Source organism: Mesoplodon bidens (assembly GCF_964165515.1).
Source record: "Mesoplodon bidens genome assembly, chromosome: 4".
Taxonomy (NCBI): domain Eukaryota; kingdom Metazoa; phylum Chordata; class Mammalia; order Artiodactyla; family Ziphiidae; genus Mesoplodon; species Mesoplodon bidens.
Genome location: NC_138160.1, coordinates 92,002,161 through 92,029,234, shown reverse-complemented (window position 1 = coordinate 92,029,234; position 27,074 = coordinate 92,002,161). Strand labels below are relative to the sequence as shown.

Below are 27,074 nucleotides of genomic sequence, written 5' to 3'. Positions count from 1 at the left end.
CCAGCTATTCCTGACTCTGAGAGGTCCCATTATGGTAGGACACTGAACTAGATGACCAGACCTAGGTTTGATTTCTGGCTTTGTATGTAGTTTGTTGCCTAACTTGGTGGATTGGCTCTGTATTGGGGTACCCCTTTAATCCTTAGCCAGGCTCTTTACAACTTTGCCTTAACTTTCACTTCCTGCTTATACTGAGTTTTTAGATTATCCAGTAGTGAAAGTTCAGGGTCTTCTCAGTTCTTTTCTGAGAACGTGTCCTGTCCTGGGTATGTGAGTGGCTTTCTAAATCCCCTAGTATACATGACCACTTTGGAATGCCCTAACTTCCCAAAGAAACCGTCTTGCTGGCTTTTCCTCCCTGTCTTTAGGGGGTTTCTTACATGTCTCAACTGTTATTCTTAGCCCTAGGTAGCTGAAGGGTTTTTTTGATTTCCTTAGTGTTTTCAAGCAATGCCCACCATTTATATCTATTTCTTCCCTAAACAGCACTACTCAGAAAATTGCCTGAGGACAGTTGTAAGGACCAACTATGGGACTGTGTAATACCAGAGATGATACATAGGCAACCTTATGTAAGGAAATATGTTACTTGTTTTGTACACATCACAGTTACATCAGAATGATTTTTTAAATGATGGGCAAAAAAACTTAACTTTATATATATATTTTTCTTGATCTTCATTTGTACCTACAAAAGTGAACTTTTCTTTTACCCCTGTAAGTGTAGAAAAATCTTCCCTTCTTCCCTTCTAGGTCTTTAGCTGGTCTAATAACTTAATTGACATGAGACAGGTTAACAGGAGAAAAATTTAATTTTGTATGTACTGAATCCCCATAAAATGAGATTCAAAGAAGGGAACCGGAGCTGAAAGCTTTTATAACGTTTAGACGAAGAAACAGTAAATTTGTGAAGAATTGATAGGCAGAGGGGTTTGTGGTGGGGTAGTAAATGGTGAAGAAGTAACAAGGTTTATTTATACAGTTTTCTCAGCCCTAAATTCTCTCTTCTGGTGCAGGGAGAGTACCTTTCACATGGGCAGTTTGCTTTCAGGGGAACAAAGGAGAGTCAGAGTGTCCTTTTGCACCCGCTGGTTCTCAAGCACCTTTTTTTTTTTAAATTAATTAATTAATTAATTTTGACTAGGGTCTTCGTTTCTGTGCAAGGGCTTTCTCTAGTTGCGGCAAGTGGCGGCCACTCTTCATCACGGTGCGTGGGCCTCTCACTATCGGCCTCTCTTGTTGCGGCGCACAGGCTCCAGACGCATAGGCTCAGTAGTTGTGGCTCACGGGCCTAGTTGCTCCGCGGCATGTGGGATCTTCCCAGACCAGGGCTCGAACCCGTGTCCCCTGCACTGGCAGGCAGATTCTCAACCGCTGTGCCACCAGGGAAGCCCTCTCAAGCACCTTTAATACAAAATAATCAATATGCCGACACAGCATATTTTGGGGGGACATATTCTGAACACCTACACCACCAGCCTTAGTAGTACTCTAGCATCAGTAAGAGAAAATTAATGATTTTATTTCAACATTTTATTTAACCTTTTCATATTACACAATTTACTGAAAACACTTAAAGTACCAGTGAGACAAAAACTTAAAATACAGACAACACACCTCTTCTAGCTGAGGTAATATTTTATAAAATTCATTGTCAAATCACAAGTTTTTGTTACTCTATTATACAACTTGGTAGCATATCAGTGATAATCAGTGACTCAAAAGAAAGACATTATATATCCAGTTTATATGAGAGAGAGAGAAGGAAAGGGAGAGAAATGTATAACTACTTGAAAGAAAAGAGAAACCAGAAATGCCGAAGTTAAGTATCACTTAAATTCTGGTGCAATGTGAGTTGTTACCACGGGGATTTTCTTTGCTTATATATTATTAAAAATAATTAATTCAAACCTGGCTATCTTTTCAAGACCTCCCAGTATGCAAACTGAGGGTAAACATCCTCCACAATCTCATTTGAAAAAAACAAAAAGCCATGTGTTTTCTTTTATTTTCTGAGCATATGTATGAATACACGGAAATACTGAAGTGTTTGTGCCTAGTCAGTAAGTGAATGCTTTGTGGGGTTATAACAAACACAGTGCTGAAAAGACAGCTGTAAGCAGGCAAGCACACATGCAAAATGAGCAAGACCTCTTGCCTCTCAGTTTTACTTCTGAAAACACTGGCCATCAAACTCCACAATCCATAACCATTTTGAAATTCGTTTGTTTGTTACTATTTCATAATTATAACATCTAGTGCTGGAGTTCGGAGGCTTAAATTATGTAAACTTAGAGATTATTTTTCTGGAAACCATAAAATAAAGTCTCTCGGAGGAAAGGGATTTATAAACAGATTTAGTAAATCAATTCATAAATTCACTTAACATAGTAAGTTAACATTTATCAGGTATTTCAGTTTTTAATTCCATCCCTTTCAGACTATTTGACTCAAGTTAAGAAACCCAACAATGTAAGGCAAGCATATCATACTTCAGCTCCATGGCCAAAATCTAGCTTATGTAAGTGGATCACTGGGACTGTGGAACATTTTAATAGACTCTTACTTGTGATACTGTTAATCATACTGAATTAAAAATGTTATTCTAAGCTATTATCATCTTAAGAAATATAGCCCATAGGTATTTGATTTTGGAACCTATATGCTAAAGAAATAGAGCAATTTTAAAAGGGAAAGAGCATGTCTAATGTTTATTTTGCTTATTCCTTTCTAAATTCAGTTAAACATATTTGGCCGGCATTTAAGTGCTTGAATTTTAAGGATTTTTTATATTTCAACTAATTTGGAGTGGTACTAAAAAAATTAGTATTTTACTTGCCGCCTTTCAATTTTAGGGTTTTTTTTTGAATTTTTGAATTTTATTTTTTTTTATACAGCAGGTTCTTATCAGTTATCTATCTTATACATACTAGTGTATATTTGTCAATCCCAATCTCCCAATCAATTTTAGTTTTAATATTAATTTGTATTCTTTCTCCAAAGAGACAGAAAATAAGACCAACCTACTTGTATGTGGTTCAGCCTATCAGTCTTGTAAAGGATTCCACGAGACAGATTTATATAACTGAATCTTCATAACTTTCATAAAATAATCTTGAAAAATCTAGTAATTAGCTAAAGGATCCCAGATTTTCACTAGTAAATACTTTATTCCATTCAGATTCTGTTCTTCTAGAAATTTTCTGAAACTTGAAATTTTCAGAAGTTTACTCTTGTCTGAAACTATCTTCTTTGATTATGATAAAAGTGAAAGGTTTTTAGGAAGTTGGACATATTATAAACATCTAAAAATTTACTTATTAATTCAAAAGCAATGAGAACAATTTAAGTGCTGTAGACTGGACAAGGTAAACCATAATCTGAACGAGTACAACTTGTGTTTAATTTTATTTTCTCCCTCATGGTGGAATGGAAAAATGGAAAACTTACATGTTTTAGTCATTAAAAAAAAACCACACATACACAAGATAGTAGAGAGAGTTGCCACAAACGTATTGTTTCACACTTTTTGGATGTCATTTTTTGGTTCCAACATTATTAATCACAAAAAGTAACGATTTCACTGACATTTAGTAAGTAAAATAGATCTCAGTAAAATAGAACCTGCATTCTAGGTTGGACAACATCAGTGCAAAGTCACTGTACTTCAGTGTGCTAAATGGTTCCTAGTAAAACTGATCATTCACATGAGGAAATGAAACTTTAAAACATTTAATGATGGATTAATCAAATGCATATCATTTTACTATATAAAGAGCCTCACCCACCAAATTCAATTTAGGAACAGACAGAATTTTTTTATTAAACTGATGACCAACTTTTTTGCTTATTATTTGTTGAAATTTACTTCTTTTCATCACCCATAAAAAGCAAGGACAAACTTCCTTTAAGGTTTCTATTTTTCATCAGTATTCATCCAAACAAGTTTCAATAAAAGGTGATAAGGATAAACCTGCATTTCCCTTTATGTATATCTAGTTTGGAGAATGAAAATATGAACAAAAACTAAAAGAAAATAAAAATTGAAGCCATCATTTAATGATGACTATATGGAAGGCAAGAGGCATAAATTCCCAGGTGAATTTTAATCGTGTCTCCCCTAAGTCAAGTCATTCAGAAATGAATGGCAAGTGATATTCACTTTAGTACACAATTTGTAAATGTGGAAGCAGGAATAGTTGCCATGAGTATTTTATATTCTATCTCTGTTAAGAGTGGCTCTAAAAACAGTCTGATGATTCATAAGGCTAGATAAGCAAATCAAACTTTATAAACATGACAAATTCTAAGTTGCTGGCACTGAAATGGTGGGTTTGCATATGGACAAGTAAGCTGTTTGCCTTAAATCTTTGGGGTACCTTGGCTTTTAATATTTTGTTCTGATATTCAAGCAGAAAATACATAACTGCATTTTATACAGTAAGCTGATCTAAGAGTGGAAAATTTGTAGGGATGAAGGAAATTCCAAGTTATATGTATGCATATAAGTGGCTTTATATAATAAATGTGCAGCCATTAAAGTTATACAGGGACAGTGCAATTTAAAACCCTCAGCTCCTGTTTACAGATTGCCAAATCTAATCCTTCTTGTCTGGGTTACTGATAACATAACTTATTTGCTTAAAGGTAAACTATGACCTCCTGCTATACTATACACGGTATTAAGAATGACATACCAATATCAATCTAGAAGGTGAACTAAACATGTAATAAACATTAAAGTCATATGAAATAAATTCAGCTCTGTGAAATTTTGTTTTCAGTTTGCTGACAAAATTTTGCTTCTTCCCGAGATCGTTTTTAGTTCAGCATTAGTGCTACACTAGCTAGAATTTAACTCATATGAGTATCTTTATTCAGTTTTCAAATTTGGAATACCTTGAATCCAAAATATATACCAATAACCTTTTTAAAAAGTGAAGAGTCAATATAATCAGCATGAACTTTTTCTACCAGTTTCACTTTCTAATCCATTTCCCACCAACAGTATTTCACTCTTATCCCTCATAATTTCATAAGAAAGTATCCAGATGATGTCTTTCAGACTAACCAGGAATCTAAATCTCAAACACTATTTTGAAGAAGAGTAGAGTAAATAATCTTGGTAATCTGTAAAACAGCTGCGTGCAGCGTGTACTGTATTACAACAGCACCAAACCCTTTATAAAAACCAAGCATTCCTTCTTCCTGCCTTATGGTATTGATACAGTCTCTCATTCCCTCATACTGTGTATTAATTGGAAGCACTTCATAGCCAAGGTCTGTATTGTCAATTATTGTGCGTGTTCCTTGAATGTGAAGGCGGTGCAAAACTGTTTCCAATGGGTAAAGTATAACATCAGAGCAAAGACTGGCGGCAAAGTTAGCAATAAGCTCTGGAAAATAAGCATCCAACATACTCTGCACCGGGCTAGTGCTCTCAGCTAGGTGGCTATTGTAAGTCTTTCTCTTTAGAATTAGCAGGACAATCTTCTGAATGACTGAGCTAATGATGTAATGAAGCACCCCATGCAGCACCGTAGGAAAGATCAAGGAAAGAAGCGGAAGTAGTCGTTTGCTGTGAGGCACTCCCAAGCCTATCACTCTTCCAATTCCTTCTTTAATACATTCCAGAATTCCAGTATTGTCTCGAATTATCTCACTCTGAAATGAAAATGATGAAATGAGTGAAAGTTAACATCTGCTTATTCTGCCACAAAGAAGGATTCTTTCTAGGTCCCTTTTAAATCCTAATTTTCTGACTAAAGAGGAAAAACATCAATGGTTTGCAAACTTCAAATGTTATCTAGGCATTAGATTCTTTTTTCAAATAAAATTTCACAGAACAGATAGCGGTGAAGCTGGGAGCTATTCTTATTGGGGGAGGGAAACAGGGGAAGAGATGTGGAGGGTGACACACCTGGTTTCCCCACCCTCAAGAACCTCCTTAGGACACATTTTGAAAAGCAACAAATATTGTACATGACATTGAAGAGGTAACACAGTGCTTGGAGTTCTTAAGCATTGCTTTAAAACCCACCTCCATTATGTACTTACTGGTAATGTGACCATGGGCAACTTACTTAACTTCTCCTAAGAGTCAGTTTACTGTTCTATAAAAATAGAATTAGACCTACCTACCTTTTATGCACAGAGTTGCTGGGAGCATTAAATGAAAAAAGGCCTGGTACCCAGAACACACTCAATAAACATGAGTCATTATCATCTGCCTTGTCTCTGCTTTTTTACAATTATGGGGATATGTATAAGGAAGTTTGTGATACTGGTTACAGAGGCATGGTCAGGCAGAAAAGGAACAACTAAGAGGCCAATTTGGCTGCAGCAATGACTGAAGAAGAGAACAGCAAAAAATGAAGTTAAAAAGGTAGTCAGGGGCCACACCATGCCACTGTGCAGACCTTGGCCTCCAGTCAGATGGGAAGTGACTAGTTGGTTTTAAGCATAAGATGGGTAAGATACAATTTATGTTATACTGGCTGTTGTGTAGAGGAGAATGAGAGCAGAGGCTGAGAAACCAGTTAAAGATATGATGGTGGATTGGACTAGCAGGTAGCAAAGGAAATAAAATGCTGCAACTGTGCTTTTATCCTAAAATTATAGCCAATAGGAATTACTGGTAGATTTGATTTGGGGTGTGAAAGAGAGAAGACAAGGATGACCTCAAAGCTGTTGGCCAGAAGAAGTGGAGGAATAGCAGTGCCTTTTACTGAGTTGGACAATATTCCTGGGGTAGCAATTTGGGGGAGAAGATCAAGAATTCAGAAATGTTAAGTCTAAGGTGTAAACTCCAAGTGGAGTTTATAATCTAGACTACAAGGAAAAGGTCCGAGCTGCCCATACAAATGTGAGAGTTTACAGTGAAGAGAACATATTTAAAACCATGAGACTAAAATGAGCTCACCTAACCTAATCCATTTACCTGCCTCTGGCCCCCTTCCCAGTCCAGTTTATTTTTAATACAGCAGCCAAATAGATCCTATTAAAGACATAAGTTAGATCATGTCACTCTTCGCTCAAACCTGCCAAAGACTCTCCATCTCCCTCAAAGTAAAGCCAAATTATTACAGTGATCTTCAGTGTCCTGTGTGATCTCTCTCCCTCTTTCCTCTCAGACCTCATCTCCTCTTGTTCTCCCTTCCTTAGTCAGCTTCAACTGTATTGGCCTTGTTTTTGCTCCTCAAACACGTAAGATATAATCCTACCTCAGGGCCTTTGCACTTGCTTTCCCTCTGCTTAGAATGTTCTTCTCCCAAATATCCATGTAGTTCTTATGTTCAGACCTTTACTCAAATGACTTTTGCTTCTGAGAACTTTCCTGATCTTAAAAAAATAGTAACATCCCTTGCTACCCATTACACATCTTATTTCATTTCCTTGTTTTATTTTTTAGCACTTAGCACCATGAAGTATCCCTTTGTTTATCTTGTTTATGTCCGTCTTCCCCATAGGAATGTAAGTGCCATGAGGGCAGAAAGTTTTTGTTTGCTATGTTATCCCCAGGGTCTATAACAGTGCCTGATATAGGTTAGCACTCAATAAATGAATTTAATTCATTTATTTAAAATTTAAAATTTTAAAATGAGCTTTAAAAAAATTTAGCAGTTAAGAAAGATTAGCTGAAAGGTAAAGTCAGTAAAAACCTTGATTTAATACTATGCTGAGAAGTCTGAAATTGATCTTAGAGAATATGAGTCAACGTGGATCCTTAATCAGCAAAAGGATATAAGCACTGCAACTTAAGAACACTAATCTTGCATGAATATGTAGAATGGACTTTAAAATGCAGGAAACAGAACAAAGATTCTTAGTAAAGACAACAGATCACTAGGAAGTTCATACTGAAGAATGGTGGTGTTCTTTAGGAGATCTATATATAAATGTGTATTTTTCAAGGGAAAGACTGTTCTTAAAGAGATCTGAGCTCCCCAGACAGGCAAAAAACCACTGAACATGGTAGGGAGAAAGAAGCTGATGTAACAAGAAGGAAAGAGAATGGTGGCCTATCGGTGGCGGGGGAGCAGACAATCTCAGATACTCCCTGAAGTTAGAAATGAGAAGGCATGATGGCTGACTGGTTATGAAGGATGAAAGAAATATGAAAATCAAGACTTTTGTAATTTTTAGATTCATATAAAGGTGAGAGTTAAAAGGATTCATGCAAGTAAATGAGTTCTCCAGGACAGTGAATATGGGATACAAAGCAGAAAGGGTCAAGGATTGTGCCTCGGAGCTACAGGAGAAGAGATGGTAAGCGGTTACTAAAAGAAAAGGAGGATGTTCAAGAGAGCAGAAATTGAAGGAAAAAAAAGAGAACTAGAAAATCAGACAAAAGGAGTCAAAAGGAGGTGGTCAGCAGGTGGAACCTGGGGCAGAAAAAAACAGTGCATTTGGGTTAAACAAAACAAAACAAAACAAAATGAACATATAGTGAGCTGGGCACTTTACATAAATAATTCTCTTAATTTTTATAATTCAGTTAATAAAATACTACTCCCATTTTATGTATGAGAAAATTAAGATTTAAAAAAGGTTAGGACATCTGCTTAAAGTCACAGGTCTAATTTAAGTAGAGAAATGTGACTGTGATATGGGTCTGCATAAAGTTAAAACTTGTTTTCCCCCAATATATCATGCTGTTTCGTTGTTTTCCTTAAATAATTATCTTCCTTATCTATAAAATGAGGCTATGTCATAAAGTGATAATTCTGCAAACTGCAGCCCCATACAAAGGTTATATCCTTTCACATTGCCAAATGCATGGGGATAGGAGACAATATTTGGGTAGCAAGATGTTAACTTCAGTTAATAATTCTAAAAAATAAACACATAAAAAATCAACAGTAGGTTCTGCCCCCAACCCACCGCCAACTGAATCTCTGCCCTGGGGTTTGAAGGCAAGCAGGTAAATGTGAAACACATAAAGGACTTCCTTCCTCAATTTGTGCCGCGCTCCACTGCACTGTGTAGTGAAGCGAGAAAGGTCTGTGATGGTTCTGGAGTTCCTTCACCATTTGGTCCAATTTGTATTGTAATAAGTCAATGTTTCTAAAGTTGTGCAGGAAGATGGGGTCATTACGAGTTTATGCATGAATACAGTTTTTTCTGCCTTTAAAAAAAAAAAAAAGAAAAACAACGATATGGCCAGAAAAGCAATTAAGTGGAAAAGAGTAATTAGAAAAGGAAAGGCTGATCCACTGAGATTTTATAGAGAGGAAACTCATAAGCGCTGATTATGACAAAGAAAAAAATATGCTAGAGGATCTGACGTTGGAGACAGAAGACAGGTGGTAGACAGTTGGATTTTGTGTACAGGGTAAAGTTAAGTTAGCTCTCTTACAGTTTTAAATGCAGGAACGGTATGTGAGAAAGTACATTAATTCGATGTACTTGAAGTGCCACCATGTGGTTAGAAATAGTGAAACAATTTAAAATGCTAGCAGGAGATTGCTTTCGCTTTGTAGTATATACTAAACACCATAGCATCAAATGTTCCTTAAAAGGCATATTTAAAAAGACTGCTGTTAGTAAACTACCTATGGGGACTACCTTCTCACTGTTAGGATGATTATCCATCATGTTTTATGTTCAGGTAATTAGTAATTTCTTGTCTGATAAGCCATAACTATTTGAGTTATTAAAAAGTTGGAGAAAAAAACAAAAACAAAAAACAACCCTATAGATTTTTTTGTATTCAGAGCAGGTCATAGGCTGGGTTCTGAGATATCTGAATGAAGAGTACAGTATCCCTTACACAATGCCTGTGTAAGGGATAAAAAGAATTAAAAGTGTGAAGTAAATCTGCAAAGGAAACAGACACACCAGCAATGTGCCTAGTATATAATCTTTGATATATGTATGGTATCTGAGAAAAAAAATTTTTTTAGAAGGATACTGTCTTAAATTTTTCTGTTATACTGTCAGACATACACAATATACTGAATATTCCAAAAACATTTTTAATTAAAAAAATGACAGGAAAAAATAGCTCACCTGTACTGTTTCGATTAGACTTGCTGAATAAAAAGGCATTGCCACTATATAAGTTAGGCTGTAGAAATTAAAACAAACTTATCAGTATACTGAAACAAGATGCTTACACTAAATTTTTTAATATCTACATTAATACATCAACATAATTTATATTCAAGCTTGAATAATATCTTCAAGGTTTTTAACTATTAATACCTATAGCCTAAAGATACTTCAGAGACCTGTAACGTAAGATGCTTTACTCAACAATTAGAGATGAAAAATTAAGTATTAATAATAACACAGTGACAGCCTGTAAAGAAAATTATTTTAAACCAGTAAAATGTAGGCTTGTTTATGATTCACTGTTTGGACGTCTACCTGCACATAGCTAATGTAGCCTGTAAATCTGATGCCTAAAATTTAGGTTGAGGGATCCATTCCATTGCTTGCCTTTTTAGTGATACCTGAACAAGGCTACAGTTCTGCTATTGTCCTATCTATTATCATTATCCATTCCCAGATTTCCCACCCAGCAGAGCTAAGCCAGTCTTCCATGGTAAGTGAAGTCCCCTTTTATTATTAAAAAACAATATTGTACAGCTTTGCAAAGTTGCCTCCTATTGCCACTATTTAGATATAGTAATATTACAACTTTGCAAGCCTGCAAAATATAGTTATTTAAAATAATGTCAAGGTGGGACTTACCTAACCCTATGGGCCAGGTCCTGGCAAGTAGTGGTTTTCAAGGTGAATGGAACATCACTAAGTAATAATGTGCTGGAATGTCCCACAGAGGGAGCCAGCAAGCTGGGGGGTTTCCAATTCCCAATCTTAAAAAAAAATTAAAAAGTGAAGAGTAAAATTCTAATCTATAAAAATGGTCAGTGTTGTAAAGTCACTAAGTGCCCTTAGGACTACGTTTTAATGACATTAAGGTTTTGAGTTTACTCATCACCATACAAATATAAATTTGTATGTCTGCTTACTAAGAGAATAATGATAATAATAATGAGTAATAATTTTCCTGGCAATTCAGGTTTAACAAGTTGAAGATCTCTGCTAACTTCCTAAGAACACAAAGAAAAATTAGGTTGTGATTTTAGCCTTTCAAATTAGAAGGGTTATTTAAAAGATAACATATATTTCAGGATTTTATTCCTAAACTCTATGTTACTTTTCTGATTAAGTTCTAGTCCCACAAATATTTCATTGCTCTACTTTCCTTCACTTTGTTTATTTAATAAGTTTTTCAGTTCTAATACTATAAAAATGGATGTAAATTTCAATATAAATGCTGCTTTTGATACTTACGATTTCAGTAGAAGGTGTTCTCCTATTTGTTTAGGATTCCATTTATGTGAAATCTCCCTAAAAAAATAAATAAAATAAAAGCCATGTTTTTAAAAACATCTTGAATTAGCTTAAGCTTTAAAAAAGTAATCAATTTTTAATTTTTTTTAATCTGTGGGAGAAATATATTCTCATGATGAACATTTTCCTTTTTGGGACCCGTCAAACAATTACAGTGGGTTGAAAAGAGAAAAAACATAGAAGGTCTTTCTGTATGTACTGACAAAAGGGGATGACAGAGGAGGAAGAGTTATAACTGATTATAAAAATGAACATGAGACATTAGATAAGATACAAAAATGATAGACTGAGGAAAACAATGGACAGGGAAGGGAAAGGGAAACAATAAAATAGGATAAAGGAATAAAAAAAGCTTTAAAATGTATGTAAGAATGAGAATTAGAAAACAAAACAAAATTAAGTAACTGTAATGCAGAATGACACATACATTTGTATAGCCCCTAATTTTCAAAGTGCCTTTACTTATTAAGATGACATTACTTTTGTGACCTTTATTATATTCTATTGCCTTTTTTAGCTCCTACTATATGCCAGGCATTGTGCAAAGCACTCTGCATAAATTAGTTCTAACCCTCACAATGAACCTGTAACCCCCAATTTCATAGATGAGGAAATCGGCTCAGAGATGGTTCATAACTTACCCAAAGCCATGCAACTAGTTAGCGGTGCAACTGGGTCTAAACCCTGGTCCGTATGACTTCAAGTCTATACTATCTGCCTGTACTGCCTCTCATCTCATTTGATACAAGAAGGAATCCTGTGAGATAAGCAGAGCAGGTACTGTCCTATTTCTTTTACTTACGAGAAAAATAAAGGTCAAAAAGATCACAGGGATATGTTCAAAGGAGAGAGGCAGAATGCCAGGTCTGGAACCAAGGTCTAGGACTGCGTGCTTCCTACCATTTAGGTTACCTTTGGAAACCAGAAAAGAGAGAAGAAAAAGGAGAGAGGCAAGCTGAATGAAGAACAAAAAGGGAGAAAGTTATATCAAGAGAAAAGTCAAAAAGGAGAAAAGAACATGGAGAATAAAAGTGAAAGTAAAAAGGAGGCGGTGGGTGGGGGGAATGAAAAGACAGAGGGGATGGAAGGGAGGGGAGGGGAGGGAGGAAGGCAGAGTAATAGAGAAAAGGAAAATGTAAAATAAAGGGGAGACTGGCTGCCACCCGTTCCCCTGATGACACTGGCACCCATGTACCACGGCCACAGCAGGAACCTGAGAAAAACATTTTCTGTTTGAAATGAGTAAGTATGACAATCATAAGGAGACAAAGGAATATATTTTATACTAAAAAGGTAAAGGAAATTAATCACTGATAATGTAAGTGCTCTAAAAACAAACTCAGTACACTTATGGCATGGGTGGTATGTGAACTTTTCTACATTTTTCTAGGAGACTGAAAGGTCTGCAGAGAAACTTGTAGACAACAGAACAACCATCTCTGATTCATATAAGACCTTAGAGAGTGTTCTGAGTCACATTCTGATTAAATTAATACCAGAATACTATATGAGGCCTGAACAACTATCAAAAACTACAGCTGGAATGACATTTAATGATTAAGACGAAAACTGTAAAAAAAAGATTAGGCTACTTAACTTACTGACAGTGACTTTATGATTATAAAACAATGCTAAATATGCTAAAATTTTTGTAAATATGCTAAAAGTTTTGTAAATCTTCTGGGCACTTCTATTACTGTTACTATGGCCCCAGAAAGGGTTACCACAGGTTACTATGACATTAAGTTTGCGCACTCCATTAACATTATGGATAGATGGGTCTGTGACCTGCATTTCTGTAAGGACTGGGCCACCTTTCCTTTGAATACTAATTACTGATGCCGGTTCGTAAGATCATTAGGATTAAGGTAAAAAGACTGAAAAAAGAAATTTAGAATCAAGTATAAAAAAAAACCTGAGGGCTTCCCTGGTGGCGCAGTGGTTGAGAGTCTGCCTGCTGATGCAGGGGACACGGGTTCGTTCCCCGGTCCAGGAAGATCCCACATGCCACGGAGCGGCTGGGCCCGTGAGCCATGGCCGCTGAGCCTGCGCGTCCAGAGCCTGTGCTCCGCGATGGGAGAGGCCACGGTGGTGAGAGGCCCGTGTACCGCAAAAAAAAACCAAAAACAAAAACCTGAGATGCTCTTCCTGGTATCTGCTTTCTACTCCTTTATAAAATGTGTAAATCTTATTGCCACAGCTCTAGAAATTTAAATTAGCCATTTAAATGCTTCAGGAAAAAGGGTAGTGTAAAAATCTACTTGTGATTAAACGTTTTTATATTTCACCATCAAATACCAAAATATATACGTATATTTAACTCGCTATTTTCACAAGCAAAAACTGCCCTTCAAATGAGCAACAAAATTAAGTGAAGTGACTTACTTTTTATCAAAGTTTTTCATTTGACAGACTAACACACATACTCCCATGCATATTCAATACACAAAAGCAATAGAATTTTTAAATAACACTCTATTTATACAGTCTTTACTTTCCATTGCCTCTTATTTTCCCGTGCTCAAACAACTGCCCTCTTAAAAAAAAAAATATCTTCCCTCAATGTAACCCAAGCCCCTCATCTTCCAGCTCCTTCTCTTCATCTCTCCTCTTCACAGAGGACTGTCTAAACTTGCTATTTCCATGTCCTAGCTTCCCACTCACCTCTGAACCCATTCCAAATTGGCTTCTACCCTATTATTCTACAAAAACAGCTCTTGCCAAGGTCCCCATAACCTCCACATCACTAAATCAAATAGGCATTTTAAGGTTGTGCCTTATTTGACCTTTCAGCAGCCAACATGCCCTTGTGTTCTTCCCTCCTTCTGGAAGCACTCCCTGCCCCTGTATTCCACTATCCCATACTCTTCTGGTTTTTCTCCTCTCTTCTGGTCTCTACTTTTGACTCCTTTGCAGGGGCATTTTTCTTAACTCAGCAACCTATTCTGGAGTTCCTAAAGGCTCAAGTCCTGTTCTTTTCTTACTATATAAGTTACATTCCTTCCCCAGGCAATCTTACCCAAGATGATGCTTCAGAATCTCCCAAATCTATTATCTTCAGTTTAGACTTCTCTCTGTGTCAAAATGAACTTGTCCAAAGTCAAACTTATAACTTTTCTTTCTTATTCTTAGACTCTTTTACTGTTCCCTAATTGAGAACTTAATCAGAAAGGAAATCTATTGAATTGGAGAAAGAGTTCATTGTATTTAAAATGGAATGTGTTTAAAGTCAGTGAATTCAGAGGAGTCATTAGGAGAAACAGACAACATGAGGAGAAAACAGTAAAACAGTACTGGTACAACTACAAATGTGAGATGAGTCAAACTAAGCTGGAGTTCAACTAAATGGATTCTGTGAGAGACTGAACTATACAGGTAGCCTTGGTTAGAGGTGCTCCTTATGCTAACGATTTGAGAAATGCCACATGAAAGGAAAGGGTACTTCAGGGTAGAGCAACACAAAGTCTAACTCACTCCACCTGGGGGAAGGTTTGGGGAAGGATTTAGGAGGGATCTGAACAGTAGATAAAGAAAGAGATCACAGATGATGATCCTGGGCTTTATACATTTTTTTAAAAAAACGTAACAGGGGCTTCCCTGGTGGCGCAGTGGTTGAGAGTCCGCCTGCCGATGCAGGGGACACGGGTTCGTGCCCCGGTCCGGGAAGATCCCACATGCCGCGGAGTGGCTGGGCCCATGAGCCATGGCCGCTGAGCCTGTGCGTCCGGAGCCCGTGCTCCGCAACGGGAGAGGCCACAACAGTGAGAGGCCCGCTTACCGCAAAATAAATAAATAAATAAATAAATAAATAAATAATAAAATGTAATAAATACTGAGAAACTATAATGTGATCAGATCACAAATTCAGATGTGATCATAATCAGTATAAAAAAATATTGGTGAATCCAGACTGTCTCACCTATTGTACCTAGTGATCACCGTGAACCTCAGTCTCAGAGACCCTAGAGCTCATCCTCCTCAAGTGGTAACTTCTGTGAAATCCTTTGGGTTTCTGCTTTAATACTGTGTCTGCTATGACTTTGTTTTCCCCCAAGAAAAGTCAACCTTGCCCAAATAAGTTAGAATTAAAAAAAAAAAAAAGAATGTTTACACTGTATGTCTGAGAATGGCTTTATTTGACATCTAGTTACACAAGCCAAAATCCTAGAAGTCATCCTCGACACCTTGTCTATCATCAACCAACTTTAATCCATCACCATGTTCCATCAATTTTACCTAAATATATCTCAAAATCATCCATTTACATCCATCTCAAAATATACCATCCTAGTCCTAGTTACCATATTTCTCACCTAGATTGTGATAGCTTATGAACATGTATCCTTTTCTCTACATTGGTCCTCCTGTAATCTTTTCATCTCCACTTACGATGACCCTTTAAACACATAAATCTGATCATGTCATTGACTCCTGCTTAAAACTCCTCAATATTCTTAAAGTGGCCTACAAGGCCAAGCACAGATTGGCTCTTGCTCTCCATCCTGCTCTATGAGCTCAAACCCTGTGAGTCTTCCCTCAATTACAGGAATTCTCCACATTCCCCCTGCCGCATTGCCTCTGCACCAACTGGTCTGTGTCTCCTGAATGCCATTCGGATCTCAGCTTAAGTGTCATTTTATTAGGGACACTGTTCCTAACACTCTAATACTGTCACAGAACCATATTCTTTTCTTTTAGAGAACAAGCCTCAGTTTGTAATTATTCATTCATTAGTGGGATTATTTTACTTAACGTATGTCCCTTACACTAGATCCCAAGTTTCATGGTCACAGGTACCTTTTGTTTCTTCTCCTCACTATATACCTGATTTCTAACACAGAACCTAGCACATAGTAGGGACTCAGGAAGTATGAGCTAAATAAATAAATGAAGTAATGAGTGAGATTTACCACAAAAATTTAACCCAAGTAGAATACCACAAAGATAACCTTTTCTGTCTTCTTTAGTAAGATTCAAAATGACCAAGAGACAATACATACCCACACAACTGATGTGTCTCTATGTCTACAGAGTAAGAAAGTTAGATAATAAAATTTAACAAAATTCTGTGCCCTCTCATTCCCATTTCTCTTTTCCCTTCCCTTCAACCTGAAGTTAAAGTTACTACTTCATCTCTGCTTTAGAGAAATGGTGTTACTTGCCTAAGGTCCCAGAACTAAAAAGTGGAATAGTCAGGACCAACAGTGTTCTGACTGCAAATACAGAATTCTTTACTCTTTGCCATATAGAAATTACTGAATTTTGTTAAATTTTTATAGAATTTTGTGTTTGTGGGAGAACTTCAAGAACATTTGATGACAAGTACTAAGTTTTGATCTTATCCTGTGATAGGAAAAACAATGGGGTGAATAAAGTTAGCCAAGGGCAGAAATTCAGATTTTTTTAAGTATGAGAGGAGAAACTTAGCTGACAAAACATTTTTTGTTTTCTCTGTAACACTCAGCAAAGCTGTGTTAAAGGTTGCACCTTCAACTACCTCACACTTCCTTGTCAATCCAAAAAATTCACCCTGCCAGGGGCCAATTTTGGAATAACAAACCACTCGGTCTTTAACTCCATCCCTGGGATTTACTGTTGATACAGAAAATCACAGAGTCCTTCCAAATAGCACCTAAACAAATTTATGATCTCCAACATTATCTCAACATTATTTTCATGTATTCCTTGTAAGGTCCCCTTTCTGCTACTCATAGCTGTGACTGTCTCAAATGTCTATCATTGTTCTTATGCTCTATCTAAATAACCCCAGTACTCATCCTTCTTTCTTCACCTGTATCCTGTTTCAGAGAGAAAATATACCCAGAATCAAACATTCCAATTTCTCTACCCTCTCCCTCCAAGAGAATCTACAATTCTGATTCTCCTCTCTTGGCTTGCACGCCACTGTCCTACAGCTTACTGCTCTTGTTAATTTTTTTTTGTGAACATCTCTTACTACTCCCCTCTATTACCTCTCCTACCACACACACATACATACACACACACACACACACACACACACACACGCACTCACACATCGCCCAGGATTCTGTCCTTGGTCCACTCTCTGTCATCTAGTCTACACGTCCTCCTTAGGGAAATTCATCCATCCTAAAGCTTCAACTGCCACTTTTGTGCCATAACATTCAAAGCTATGCCTCCAGCTTCAAACTGTCTCTGAGACTCTGATCCACAGTTCCAACCACTACTAGGCACGTCCCCGTAGATGTCTTGCATGAATCTCAAACTTTATTTATTTATCCAAAAACATTTATTTATTTATTTATTTATTTGGCTTCATCAGGTCTTAGTTGGCAGCATGCGGGATCTTTGTTGCAGCGCGCGGGCATCTCTCGTTGTGGCGTGCGGGCTTCTCTCTAATTGTAATGCTCGGGCTCTAGTGCATGTGGGCTCAGTAGTTGCAGCACGTGGGCTCAGTTGCCCCACAGCATGTGGGATCTTAGTTCCCTGACCAGGGATTGAACCCACGTCCCCTGCATTGGAAGGCAGATTCTTAACCACTGGACCACCAGGGAAGTCCCTCAAACTTCATTTATTGACAGTTACATTCCTTATCTTCTTTCCCACTACTCTTCTTTATGAATTCTCCAACTCAATTCCAATCTAGAAATCTGTCACTGCTGCTAATTCACTCTCCCATAATCCCATTCCCAGTCTATCACCAATTATCTATTATACTTTAGAAATGTTTATCCAGCTCCTCCCTTCTGTTCTACTCCATAGTTCAGACCCTTCTCCGTCTGGCCTAGATTACTGTGACAGTTCTCCGTAAGTCTCTGTCTACAACACTCCATGTTTGAAAAAATCACTGCCACTTGAGAAATCCTTGATCAAAGAACCCATATATTAAACAAAAAGAAACAATCCCCACCTTAGATTCCCAACTCCATAGACAATAAAACCTAAGTCACTTACAAAGGCAGAACCATGCTTTAGTCTAGCACTTCAGCCTCTTTTCATGTTATTCTACTCCACACATGCCCAATATTCTAAGCACAAGCCACTTATCACCTGGATCTTCCAACTTCCATAAAATTGGGCATGCTGTCACCTCTACTTGCTCTCCTTCTCTGCCAAGTTATTTCCTACTCATAATTCCAGATCTAGCTCAGATTTCAAGCTGTTAAAAAAATCTCTGCCAATAAATCCACGCAGTGTCCCCTGCACTCTGAAAGGGGTTTGTTTAATTACGGCACTAATCACGATGTACTAAAATTTGCTTACATGTGTCTCCTTCACCAAACTAGCCACTTAAATAACAGGAATTGCTCACATACTCAGGTTTGTTCCTTAGTTGATAATTGTTGATATATAGCAGTAGGGGCTGAAAGAGCTCAATAGATACTAGACCAGGAAGCATTTTCTTTATCACATACTAATTCCATAAGATATAATTAATTATTTATTCTCAGTTTCTTCTCTTAGCTACTTCAGGCAAGTTTTCAAATTCAAGGTATTTTTAGCAACTATCATATTTTGTCATATATTTAATATGAAGTTAATCTGAGAAAATGCCAAAAAGGTACCTCGGTAAAGGTGTGAATTCACTGATTATTCCCTCTGCTCCAAGTGTGACTCCCTGAACAATAAATGTACTTCCCATTCCTTTCCAAAGAGCCCGTGGTCCCTAAAATGAACAAAATTTATGGTTATTTCTGTTAATGCCTAAAAAAGAAACCAAAAAAGGTCTTAATAAAACTTGATATTGAATGTTTACTGATATTTTCCAGTAAGGCATTATTCAAAAGGACATTTTAGTAAAGAACTACAGCTAAAGTAAGTCCTATCATTATTTTAATATTTGTTGGGTGGCCTACATTTAGGTGAAGATAAACACTCCAATTAATTAAGTATCTCTAATATGGATTAAATACCCCTAATATTTCATTAATTTTGGCAAAGGTGTGAATTTACTGATTATTCAGTGATATCAAGAAGATGTCATTATCATGTTAAGTTAGTTTTAGTATGAGTTACAATATCTTTAATAACTAAAAGGAATTATTGTTGCTTTAATTATTACTAAGGCAAAATGGCACATTACAAATAACTTTAATAGAATGTACAGACTAATTCTCACCTGAGTTTTGTTGAAGCTGTACATAATATTGATGACTGTAAATGGAGTGAGATGATAATGCCGAGCATGGTAATTAACCTGTAAAAAAGATATTTCATGATTATTTTCTGTTATTGTCTCGTTAAGAAATAAAAAGTCATGAAAGATACAGTGAGTCATAGCATAAATGAAAGTTCAATTCTAAAGTCAGCATAAATTACACATAAGCAAAATTACTCTTGAAAGTGCTTTAAATAACTTAAAAGTACAGTACATGAGGTTATACAAATACAGCCCTGAAGACCAATGTGCGATATACATAGTAATGTAGAATATATAATAAAGAGGGCCTTGGTGTTTGATATTTATGTTTCCTTAAACACCAGAATTACGTTCAGTGTGGCAAAATGCTCATGCCATTAACACACAGGAACCACGAAGAACTCAGGGAACAGCAGATTCCTGTCTACCAATGGCAAGCAATAACAAGCTACAAACAATTGGTAAATTACGAAATCAGTATAGGGGGTCAGAACTAATACTTATTAAGTGAAATAATAAAAAATAAAGTAACAGAATGCATCGTACATTCTGAAGGTATTATTTACTAAAACGTTTTTAAAAGTTCCTCATATATAAGTATACACTGGATCACAATGTGATATTGTCACAATGTAAAATATATGCCTGAAATTCACTGTTCTAGTGTATGTAACACTGTTAGGGCTATTTAAATAGCTATTTCTCTCTATATGCTTACTTTTTGGTGCTAAGCATAAACAGCTTAATTTTTAACTATTTCTATCTTGTCTAACTCAAGTTTCAAAGAAGATAAGTTATATTATAGGAGCTTTTGCCAGTGTGGTCCACTAGCCCTCAAGGGCCTCATTACCCTTTCAGGAGATTGACAAGTTCAAAATTATTTTCTTGATACTAAGGCATCATCTGCCTTTTTTATTGTGTTGACATTTTCAGTAATACTGCGAAAGCAATGGTGGGTAAAATTACTCACTCCATAGCATGAATGAAGGCAGTGGCACCAAACTATATTTTTGTACTTATTGCATTCTTTATCTGACTCATAAAGAGGCAAAAGCCACTTTCCCTAAAGAATGCCCTTGGTGAAGCAGTAAGACACATTTATTTTATAAAATGCTGACTCGAGTACACATCATCCTTCTCATAATATTCTGTGTGTTGTATAATGAAGATGGCTGTCATAAGGAAAAGAACTTGTCCGATGGAGTTGTGAGCCTGAACTAACCACTTTTTTCATGGATCACCATTTTTTTCTGGAAAAACTAACAGAATATAGTTATTCACACTTGGGACAACATGTTTTTAAAACTGAACAAAGTGGGCTTGTTGATTAAACAACAACAACAACAACAGTATTTGTTGCCAGTGATAAATTTGAGCTTACAAGCAAAAATTATAATTCTGGAAAACCTATATCCACTATCAAGATCGTATGAAAACTGAAACACTTTTCTGGTGAGACTGGTAGCAATTTTAATGATGGTGGTCTTTTGATACTGTAAAATCAACTGTCATAACATTTAGATGATCTATATAATTCAGTAAATCAATATTTTTCAATTAATCAATGCATGATGTAACAGAAGCATGCATGCATAAAAAATCTATTCAAGGGCTTCCCTGGTGGTGCAGTGGTTGAGAGTCCACCTGCCAATGCAGGGGACACGGGTTCGTGTCCCGGTCTGGGAAGATCCCACATGCCGCAGAGCGGCTAGGCCCGTGAGCCATGGGCGCTGAGCCTGCGCGTCCGGGGCCTGTGCTCCGCAACGGGAGAGGCCACAACAGTGAGAGGCCCGCGTACCGCAAAAAAAAAAAAAAAAAAAAAAAAAATCTATTCAACATGAAGTACAAATCAATAGATTCTAATGTAACAGGGTATAAAAAGTTAATTGACGTGGTTTCAGATTTCACATTGCAAGTAACTTTTAAAAAGTTACCACTTATTGAGTTTTGATGTAGTATCAAAGAAGAATATCTGCCAATTACCTCTTGTTTCTTTCAAAAAAAAAGTGTTGCAACAAATTGACTACAGAAGCAGTGTGAAAATCTGGCTGCCTTCTATTATGCCAGACATTAAAGATATTTTCAAAAAAGTAATAGTGATTTTTCATAAAAAGTCTATTTATGTCAGTATCTAAAGAGTTTATTAATACTTTAATGAATTAAACATATATATATATATATATATATATATGCATAAATTTTTCCAGTTTGGGGTTCTGAAATGGCAAATATTGATAGATATAATCCATATAAACAAGTGTTCTTTGGAGACCTCAATAATATTTAAGACTTAAGAGCTTTCAAAGACCAAAAAGTTTGAGAACTGATATATTATAGATTTTGGTGCATGTCACATGGGATAATGGTTACATGGTCTCAGTCATTTATCTGAGGTCTGTACTTCAAATCAGGGTTAGGATTACTGTTTAGAAAATCATAGAAAGTACATTTACCTGACATTGGCGGCGTAGAACAATGCAGGGATGGGCCAGTACATTTTCTGTAAAAAGACTATAAAATAATAATTTATAACATTTAATTTACAACACATATAAATCTGAATTTATTCTTGAAGAATCATGCATTATTTAAGTTATGCATTTTTCTTAAAATTAAAAAAAAAGTTTTCAAATGTCTAAACATGTTTGCAAATCATTGTACCAATAACAAGATTCAATATGAAAAAACTAAAGCCAGATTCGCAAACTGGTGAGTAAAAGCAACAACATATAATATTAATATGTACAGTATAAAGACAAAACTACATCTTGTATGCCTGATATGGAAAACTTCTTTCCTAGACAATTTAAATGCCCCTTTCCATTTCTTTCAGAGGATGTCCTATGAACAAAGTTCCTATCAGAAGAGCCATCTGCCCTATAAATTCTGTAAATTTTGGTTTTGATGTACTTTGCACTTAAGTTATATGGATTTTAACGACCATGTAAGTAAAACCTAGATGCTATGTTGCTAAATATCTTGTTATAATTCTAATATTCAGCAAAAAGGTTCAACGCACAATTACTTTTTTTTGGAAGGGGAGACAAGATTAGATTTTATTCTTTGGATAGACACATGAAACTTCTTACAATATTCCTTACAAAATTATTTTGTGTTTATAAAATTGAATGACTATTCTCTATCCTTACTGAGGGAAAAAATCAAGTTATTGATTTTAAATAATAATTTTTTTCTGCAAAATATTTTTCAATATTTTAACTACTGCTCTAAAAAAAGCAATACTAATTACCTAACATTATAAATTACATTAAAGAAAGAACTTTAAATAAAAACTTGAATTAAAAATCTTTAGACAAAATTACCTTGCAAGTCCAATACCAAATCCAGCAAATCTATTCAGCTGTTCTAAAACAGAAGTAATAAGATTACTCATAACCATTATTTAGGTTTACTGTGAAAACAACAAAAAGTATTTTCTTTTTAACATGATATTCATTTAAACTCCATGGACCAAAATCAAATTCTGATAGGGGCCAGAGAGGCCATCTGAGGAAGTGAAGAGCTCTGTGGAGGCTTGTGGCAAGTTGCAAGGTGTAGACCTTCTAAAGGCCCAACTGCTTTTCAGCTCCAATCCATTGTTGCCACATGGGACTCTGAGTCCAAGGTTTCAAAGCTGTGATTTTTCTAAAGAGATATTCTCATTTTTATATAGCATCTTCCAATCTTAAAATACTAGCAACTATTTTAAAAAGCGTTAAAATGTTGTGTGGACCAAATCAAACACATTTGCAGGTAGAATCTAAGGGCTACCAGTTTTCAACTTCTGACTACAAATAATTTAAAATTTTTTCTAGAGAAGACTCTGACTGATACTTTCACCAACTTTACCTCCCATGTTGTAAAATTCGTCCTTCACTGTTACTGATGGAGAGCATCTATGTTAAGCCACTAGTTGCAAGCAAAAATACCCATGAAAATTATTAAATTGAAAGATCACTTAGGGTAACTGAAATGGGTAAATAAGGCTCTCGTCTCTATTTCTCCAAGTTTTAAATACTTTGATAGTAGCTGCTTAATTAGGTCTCGGTGATAGACTACTGCGTCCATATGCACTATAGCTGATGGCATATCTATAGTCTTATTAGAAGAGTTTACAGCTGGAAAATTCCTATGCATATGTCAAAACAGAAAATAAAATCTTTTTCTCCTTAACTGGAAAACTTAAAATCATAATGGTGAAATATCATAACCCCAAGAGACCACACATTAAATTTCAGCTATAATACAATATTTACAAGGGATAATTTTTCTCTCATCCTCTTTTCTCTCTCCCCTCTCTTCTCCAATCCCTCCCTCTCATCTCTGCTCTTTTGAATGAAGTAATGCCCTCACTATTCCCTGACAGACAGAACAAGGTCACGTAAACAGTCTCTGGGGAAACCACTTGGTTCACTATTGCCTTGAAAAACGTGCAAGGTAGAGAGAAGCTCCTTTTGCCCAATTAAGATACTTTCCTTCTTTCAGCTTTTCCCTTTTTGTGTGTGTACAGGTCATCTGCTAATATTAACAGAAAATACCACTGACATTTTCTGGAAGGTGTCAGGAAGGTTTACTATTGTTAACTGTGTAAGTCTCTCAGGCTTCTATCCTCTTTGCAAAGTTATTCACCAGCCTCTAAACTGCTGAAAAAAACCCCACAAAACCCTGGTTATTAAGAGCTCCTCCTCATTGTAACCATCAAACCATACATTATGAAAAGATAAAAACATCAGCTTTACTGCCTAAGAAGGTCACTGTGTAGCAATCGTACATGCATTTTCAATCATTTATAACTTTCCAGCACTCCTTCTGGGACCTGTAGGAAAAAAAAAAACTAGACAGAGTGAAAAAACTAACTGTATGACACTGTGTAAGTCACTGATCCTCCTCCATCTATCCTCACTGGATGACATTTGAAGTCTATTCCTCCCAGTAACCCAAATCAAATAAATATTACTGTATTTCCAAGTCAAAATCAAAGAAATGAGAATACAATTTATGTCTGGAATATACATAATATTTAAGGATGTAATCTATTATTCTAACAATTTCAGGAGGATGGGAAGATGCAGGCATTATTTCCATTTTACGAATACAGCAGATGTTGACAATATCTAGATCATACAGTGTTGAAATTAAAACAAGTCTTCTGAAATCCTACAGAGAATAATTATGTCTTGATTCTAAAGACTTATCTTGAAAATCTCTTAGTGATTTTGACTTTTTAGTGGAGTTAAGTCAGAGAAAGAAAGCAGGAGGTGGGAAAATACAGGGGTAGTTTGGGGATCTAGAACAGATACAATTACTATGAGTAAATGGAAAAAGGAAAGATGCACATTTAGCCTATTGTGTGCTCCATACTGTACTAGGCATTACTCACACCTCATTTTTTTGACACTTATAAAACCCTGAGTTATTCTTCTACACACCTTAAAGATGAGAACACTAAGAAAACACAGAGGTTAAGAAAGTCTCTCAGCTTTTAAGAGTGGTAGAGGCAGATTTGAGCCCAAGACTGCCTTTGCTGGAAATACTTCTCTTTCCTTCCACATTTCAAGGAAATACAGCTGTTGGTCAATTAGGCATTTTTCACATGATTCCCAATAAACAGTAAACCATTTCCGTCTTTCTTGATTCAGGTCATGGAATGTAATACGCCAAAACCCTCCGAAATCCTACCATGCAGACCACAGCTAAGTCAGTCGTCTTCTTTTGGAGGTGATCCCAGAGAAAACACTGGTGTGAAGAAGCGGGAGGAGGCCCGCTTCGGGGGCAGAGGACTAAAGGAGGGCACAGGGTGTGGCGCGCGATAGGCCGGGAGGCCCGGGAGGCGGGACCCTCCGCGCGGCTTCCGGGGTCTGCAGGACCCGTGCTGCGGCTCCCCACTCCACCCGCCCCTACCGTGCGCCCCAGGTCCCTCACCGCTGCTCTGCCCGGGCACGCTGCCGCCGCCGCCGCCGCCGCCGCGGGGAAAGGGTTCCTCTGCTGGGCCCTCGAGCGGGGTGGAGGGGGCGGGCACACCGTAGGGCGGGCTCTTCTCACCCCAGTGCAGGTTGCGGCTACCCGGGATGTCTGGGGGAGTTGTCACCCAGTGGCTCAGGTCCGACGCGGAGCTGAAGGACCTTGCAGGGAAAGCGCCGCCAAAGCCCTGCTCATCCCGGGCACCACTCCGATAGCCCAAGCCATCGAATCCGTCCGGGCGCCGCGGATGCATCGCAGACGGGGCAGGATGAGAAGAGCCCACCCGGAGCCCACCACCCCTGGGGCCACGGCGACCTCGGGCCACACAGCTTTTACTCCTCGGCAGTCGCCGCGTCTGGGGAATTCTGACAACCGGAAGTCACGTTACAAATCCGGACGTTCGGGGAGCACGTGATCGTAGCCTCTTCCGGCGGCCATTAGAGACACGGTTGCTAAGGTGACGCGGCAGAAACTCTTAAAACTGCGGCCCTTAGTAGGGAGTGGGAAAATGACTGTGCGGTTAATGAAACACAGTACTGAGAGATGCTGTGAGGGAATTGGGGCAAGAGGTGCGGCCTGGATGAGAGGAGGTCGAATAAAGATGTTTCCTAGAGGGAGTTGACGCGTGGATGGAGCTGACGCCAGAAATCGGATCTCAGCCAGAAATGCCCCGCCCCACACAAAGGCCCCAGGTCTAGCTCTTTTATTTCTTCGCTGGGCTGGTGTCCCGCCTGCCACGAAGGAGCTATTAGAGGTTAGAGTTGCGGGATGTTCGTACATCTGGCTTTGCCGCCCGCACTTAGCGTTTTGGGTAAAATCTATTGAGAGATCTGGTTCGGCCCAGTGAACCCAAAAGTATTGTGGTCGGCTAGAGCAAGCGTTAGAATAGAGCGTCGCGGGAGAAAATCCTCCTCTTCCCCTCCCCTCCGCAATCCACCCCAAGAATATAAACTGTTCTCCGGGATTTAGGAATTAAGCATTTTGCTTTTCTGAGGCCACAAAATAACAATAAATAGTTTTCTGTAGCTTTTTCTTTCTTTTTCTGCTGCATCTAAATCACTCAAGGTATTTAAATCCAAAGCGATACCGTTCAAAATCGAGACCCTAGTTAAAAAATTAAGAGGACTTCTAAAGAGAGTCTCCTACTACCTGTTTTCATCAGCTCCATGGGCTTTTCTGGCAGCATCTCTCTCCCTAGATCTGTACGAGCCTAACATGGGTTCTTCCTGTGTCCCTTCTGACCCGTTGGACTCCCAGGATTCTGAAGGCTTTCGGAAGAGAACCCTAACGCACTATTCTGAATCTTCCAGAAGCCAACCGTTTTTTTTTTTTTTTTTTTTTTTGCGGTACGCGGGCCTCTCACTGCTGTGGCCTCTCCCATTCCGGAGCACAAGCTCCGGACGCGCAGGCTCAGCGGCCATGGCTCACGGGACCAGCCGCTCTGCGGCATGTGGGATCTTCCCGGACCGGGGCACGAACCCGTGTGCCCTGCATCGGCAGGCGGACTCTCAACCCCTGCGCCACCAGGGAAGCCCGACATTCTTAAATTGAGTTGTAATGTGGCTTGGGCAAATGTATTGAGTCATTTCCTTAGTAAGTGTATCCAGTATTACTCGAGTACTAATAC

At 37.6% G+C, this 27,074-nt stretch overlaps 1 protein-coding gene across 1 annotated transcript; it reads right to left on the bottom strand.

Moving 5' to 3' along the window:
- Positions 1-3,492: 3,492 nt before the first annotated feature.
- Positions 3,493-26,456, bottom strand: SLC25A46 (solute carrier family 25 member 46). The gene is given in 11 exon segments (XM_081230452.1): positions 3,493-5,664; positions 10,012-10,069; positions 11,305-11,361; positions 18,912-19,012; positions 19,466-19,543; positions 21,940-21,997; positions 22,810-22,852; positions 25,166-25,184; positions 25,186-25,266; positions 25,270-25,367; positions 25,370-26,456. Coding segments are annotated over 11 exon segments (1,503 nt in total). The 5' UTR covers positions 25,701-26,456; the 3' UTR covers positions 3,493-5,085.
- Between the last annotated feature and the right edge of the window lie 618 nt (positions 26,457-27,074).